Raw genomic sequence first — 5,854 nt, forward strand, 5'->3', positions numbered from 1 at the left:
CTATGCTTCTGCTTTCTTCTTTTTTATTTTATCTTTATTTTATCTTTATTTATTTTATTGTATCTTTAATTTATTGGAGCAGAGTAAGTATATCAAAGCATCGATTTACTCCCCTACGATGCATTTCTTGTGAAGAGCTTACACACATTAAAATGGAATATATACTTGATTTCTGTTAGTTGCTTACATTACAGGCATAATATACAAATCACGAGGCTTCAAACTATTTCTCAAGTTGCACAGAAAATTTTCTGTCATTCATCTTATTACTTAATTCATAAGTTACTTAAACAGTTGATGTATTCTTGAGCATGCATAAAACACGTCAAAATAAATGACTAAACAAAGGGCTAAGAAAGTTTAAATTTGCAGCTTACCTAGATTTCCATAATTTTATATTAACACAACTTAAAAATACTACTTTAGACAATCTTTACCTTTTCTAATGTCCCCAAATAAAACAGCACCCCGATAGATGACATCTACATTAAATTTAAGGATAAATTAGGAGATATTTATAACTTAAGGATATTTGAAAACAGTATTAGTCACATTAATATTGGTGAACCTTTTCTAGTCAAACCCAATCCTTGCTAGATAAGAGAATGGTAAAGCCAGAAAAATACAATTATTTGGCCAGAAGCAAGCAAGAAAACTTTAGAAGCCAAATCTCCTTGTTTCTAATGCAGTGCTCTTTCCACAACTCTTTATCCCAACCACCTACATTATGATTAATTACAATCTCCTTTTCAATGAAAGAACAATGATAAAAATACTCGGATATAAACATTTAATGATTTCCTAGGATTTGTAAATAGAAAGCTGCAATGATATATGGGAAATAGAGAACTATTAGTAGTAAAGAATGAAAGCAAGTAAGTAAACTCAGGAATTATTTTTACCTAGATAAATTTACTACACAAAGTTTACCTGAGAAAATGTTTGCTTTCTGTCTTCAAGTAAAGACTGGGGTGCTGATAGAAAATCCTTTTTCTCACGGCTCTCCTGGCTGATGAGTGTGTCACCGTAGGTGGGCTGCGGGAAGGTCACGTGACTCATCTGCGAATCTGCGGTGAGCGAGACCTCGTGGGAATAGGTCTGCAGGAAAGCCCGCACCCCGTCCACGCCCACAAAGTGAGAGACGGGCACGCCCGCCAATCCTCCTCCTGAAGCCTGGAGCACACGCGTCCTATGCCAGCGCCACAGTTTGAGCGCCAGCAGCGCAATGACAAAGGCGAGGAAGACGCAGGACACCACGGCCACCGCCACCACCAGGTACAGCGTGAGGCTGGAGTTGTCCAGGTTGATGGAGGGTTCCATGCTGCCCAAGTCGGCCAGGACGTCTGGGAGGCTGTCAGCCATCGCCACTGTGAGAGTAACTGTGGCAGAGAGAGGGGGCTGGCCGTGGTCCTGGACCGCCACCACCAGGCTCTGCTTGAACGCGTCTCTGTCCAGCAGGGCCCGCGCTGTGCGCACCTCGCCCGTGTGCAGCCCCACCACGAAGAGTCCCGGCTCGCTGGCCTTGAGCAGGTGGTAGGACAGCCAGGCGTTCTGGCCCGAGTCTCTGTCCACAGCCACCACCTTGGTCACCAGGTACTCTGCGGACTCTGCGGAGCGGGGTGCCAGCTCCAAACCGGTGGAACCTTCAGTGGGGAGGGCGGGGTACAGAATCTCAGGTGTGTTGTCATTCTGGTCCAGCACGAATATGCTCAGTGACACGTTGCTGCTGAGCGGCGGGTCCCCGCTGTCACGAGCCATCACTCTCAATTGCAGGTCACGGAGCTGCTCATAGTCGAAGGATCGCAATGCATACAGGACTCCAGTGTCTGAGTTGATAGAGACAAAGGAGGATAGAGGTACACCCTGGATGGTGTCCTCCACCAGGGAATAAGTGACTCGTGCATTCTCATTGCTGTCAGCATCGTGGGCAGTCACAGAGAAAATGGAGGCACCTCTGGGGTTGTTTTCTGGAATGTAGGTGGAGTAGGAGTCCTGGAGGAAGACAGGGGAGTTGTCATTGATATCTGTCACTTGCAGTGAAATGTGTGTTTCGGTAGATAGAGTCGGAGTTCCGTGATCTGCTGCTGTTACTGTGATGGTGTACTGGGAGGTAAGTTCTCTATCCATTGTTCTTTCTGTCACTAAACGGTAATAATTATCATCTAACTTTTCTAATTTAAAGGGTAGATTTCCAGAAATGGAACACGTAGCGTGACCATTGTCTCCGGAGTCCTGGTCGTGCACACTGATAAGAGCAATTATGGCCCCAGGAGGAAAGTCTTCTGGGACTGCAGTGGTGACAGAGGTGATGGTCACCTCTGGGGCATTATCATTTATGTCCAGAACTTTGACCAGCACCTTAGCTCTGGCCACGAGGCTTGAACCATCCTGAGCTTGAATTTCCATTGGATAAACTGTGTATTCTTCGAAATCCAGAGGTTCTTTATTTGATATTTCTCCTGTGTAAGAATCCAAGTGAAATACTTGTGCCACTTTGTGGTCTATATTATGAAACAAATATGTTACTTCCCCATTGGCTCCCTCATCTGGGTCCGTGGCTTTTACCGTGAGCAGCCGAGTGCCCAGCGGCACGTTCTCAGGGACACTCGTGTGGTACCGTGCTTGAGTAAACGCTGGAGGGTTGTCATTTGCATCCACCACCTGAACTCGAATTCGGAGGGTTCCTGAACGGACTGGGTTGCCCCCATCAAAAGCGGTGAGGAGGAGGCAGTGGACAGCGTCTTCTTCCCTATCTAGGGGACTCTGCAGCACCATCTCTGGCTGTTGGGACCCATCAGATCCCTGTTGCACATCCAGGAAGAAATGAGGGTTGGAGCTGAGCTGGTACATCTGGAGGGAATTCATACCCACATCAAGGTCTTGCCCAGAAGGTAGAGGGATCCTGGTACCTGGAGTGGTTATTTCATTCATTTTAAATTCTACTTCCTCTAACTGGAATTGGGGAGTGTTGTCATTAATATCAATTATTTCCACTTCAACAGGGAAAAGCTTCATTTTATCCTCTACCAAGACGTTAAAACTCACCAGACACTGCAGGCTCTGAGCGCAGAGCTCCTCCCGGTCTATCCTGCCTGCGGTGACCAAGCTGCCGCTTCGCGGGTTCAGAGCAAAGAGCTGAGTCCTACCTCTGGAGATGATGCGGACTCCCCGCTCCGCCAGCTCCTGGGGTTGTAGTCCCAGGTCTTTGGCAATGTTGCCCACAAAGAAACCTTTGTCTGTCTCTTCTGGCACCGAGTAGAGGATCTTCCAAGCCTGGGCTTCCAACAACATCCCCAGAAAAAGGAACAGCGAGACCAGCCTGCGGCAGCCGAGCACCTTCACTCGAATCGTCATTGCTCTCTTACTTCATAGTTTTCTCCCAGTCTGGCACCAACAGTATTGTTTCTCTGCTCTTCTGAGTCTAAATTAACCGAATTTTCAGGAGAATTCAGAGCAGAAAGGGGTCCTGAAGTAGGATCTGGGCAGCCTCAGGGAGTCTGTTTTCAATCTGGCAGTGATGGAGGTTCTAAGAAGTTTTTTCCCCCCTCGGTGTGTTGTGTGTGTGTGTGTGTGTGTGTCTGTGTGTTGTGTGTGTGTGTGTGTGTCTGTGTGTTGTGTGTGTGTGTGTGTGTGCGCGCGCGCGCGCGCGCTGCCTTTATCTCCCAGACTGGTGAACAGCGGCACCCAGAGTCCTAACCAGTTACTGCACTCCTAGATAATACTTGAACTTTCTCTTCTCATTAACCTGATCAACTTTTCCTCAAGTCTTAGTTATTGTCAAGGAAATAGTTAAGCATTATACATTATAACTATGAAAAGGAGAAATTGCTATGTTCATTTAATTAATTACATCTACATATTGCTTAATTGTAACATACAGTAGAATCCAAGCTATCCTGGATATTCCAGTAGTATTCCCAAGCTATCTGCTTTCCGTTTGCTAGTCAGGAAGTATCACAAAGGGGACAAATCATCCCTCCAGTTCTTCTGTAGTACATCTTGACCACTTGATAATTTCACAGGCCATATAGAAGAGCAAATGCCCTTTGACTGGAGGATGAAAAAAACTAAAAGGAAAAATAAACTTTTAGAGTGTAAGCAAGACTTTAAAAAATTGGACTATCCCATTTCCTATCCATTGCACTCTGAATATTTAGCAGAAACCTTGGAATTTTGAAGGACATATTTTATTCCATCATTTTTCCTCTTTTACTGAAGCATCTATGTATTATGTGGATTTAAAAAGACCTTTAATATGGGCTTTTAAAAGACCTTCAACTCAGCTGAAAGTAATATATTTTGATATATTAAAATAACACTGGGCTTGGACTTCCCTGGCCGTCCAGTGGTTAAGACTCCATGCTCCCACTGCAGGGGGCAGGGGTTTGATCCCTGATAGGGGAACTAAGATCCCGCGTGCCACGCCACGTGGCCAAAATGAACAAACAAAAAAACCACTGGGATCTTGGAATTTCATTGGAAAAATGTCACATGAATATCTAATTTAGACTAAAGTTAAGAGACACAAGAGGTAGTGAAATTTTTCAAAATTGAAAATAAAAAGGCCACATCTTTATTTTTAGAGTCTATATTAGAATAATATGTATTCTCCTACATCCACACTTAATATTTTCTCCAAAAGAAGTTGGTTTTCTAAAACAGCAAGATTTTAAAACTATATTGCCTTCCTTCTTTTACTCATTGCAAATTAGTAAAAGGTTACTAACTAAAGTGTCTTGGGCTTAGTGTGATTTATTTATCCTTACACAGAAGTTAGGGAAGAATGATCTCTGCATTCCAGAGGCTGACATTTTTAGGAACAAACTGGGCCAGATATTGGCAGCCAACCCATGGATAGCACGACTGAGAAGGCTCTGGAAAATGATGTTAAAGGCCAGAATAGTTCTTGGAGAGAGACTCTATGTTCTTACACAACCAAATCTACAGTTTCCCATCTTCTCAAAGACAAATATAATGGAGCCCAAGAGCAGAAACTTAAAGATGCAGTGAGCCTCCTTCAATATTTCAAGGAAAGAACTCTTTAGCCAGAAACATAATTTTTCAGAACATACATTACTAGGCACAAAGTTTTGCCCAAAGGAATTTTCTGGGCTAATGAAACAAATCAAAATATACATAGAAACTAGCAAGCAAACTTGTAGAGCTCTCCCACACCCCTAAAGACAACAAAAAATAAGCAGGATTGCTTACAGCAGGATGATATGTATGAAATAAAAGTGTTAAAACTCACACGAATACATTTGAATCCAATGTAATAGTTAAGGCTTCACTGCTGGTACTACAGAAACTATCTAGTTGAAGATGTTTCTGAGTTAACTTGAAGAAATTAAGACTTTGCAATATCTGAAGTCACATATTGACTGTAGGAATAGGGCAAATCTCTCTTGCTGAAGTGGGAGCAACTCCAAGTCCAGGCTTGGACCAGGCTGAAAGCAGGGCTGGAGGAGCACTGCAGGCACCAGGCTATGGCCAGAGTCACTGCTAGGAAGAAGAACATGGAGATCAAGGCGAAAAGGCCATGACCAGGTAAAGCTGTAGCTCTGGCAGTAGGTGCTGAGTGGTCGCTGAGGTCTGTCTACAACTCTTGCAAAGACTAGCTGCAGCACGACGAATGTCGTCATTGAGCATGGTGACCAGCAAGCCCCAGAGAACAGTGTCTCTGTCATCTGCAGTGCCCCAGTGAGCATCTTGTTCTTGTGCATCCTCAGGTTGAAGAGTCAGATTAGGACACCTGAGAGGACAGTCAGGTGTTGTGCCCCAGTCAGCGTCCACCTTGGCGACCAGGTAGTTGAGCTGCAGTGTGTGATGCCCCATTGAAGAGGCATGTGACTTC

At 44.4% G+C, this 5,854-nt stretch overlaps 1 protein-coding gene across 1 annotated transcript; it reads right to left on the bottom strand.

The window, feature by feature from the left end:
• Window positions 1-915: 915 nt before the first annotated feature.
• Window positions 916-3,354, bottom strand: LOC309804739 (protocadherin gamma-A1-like; the record flags this gene model as incomplete). The annotated part of the gene is made up of 1 exon (XM_082622291.1): window positions 916-3,354. One exon carries the CDS (start codon window positions 3,352-3,354, stop codon window positions 916-918), a length of 2,439 nt encoding a protein of 812 aa, XP_082478417.1.
• Window positions 3,355-5,854: the final 2,500 nt, after the last annotated feature.

This window comes from Mesoplodon mirus, assembly GCF_964341445.2.
Source record: "Mesoplodon mirus genome assembly, chromosome: 5".
Classification (NCBI taxonomy): domain Eukaryota; kingdom Metazoa; phylum Chordata; class Mammalia; order Artiodactyla; family Ziphiidae; genus Mesoplodon; species Mesoplodon mirus.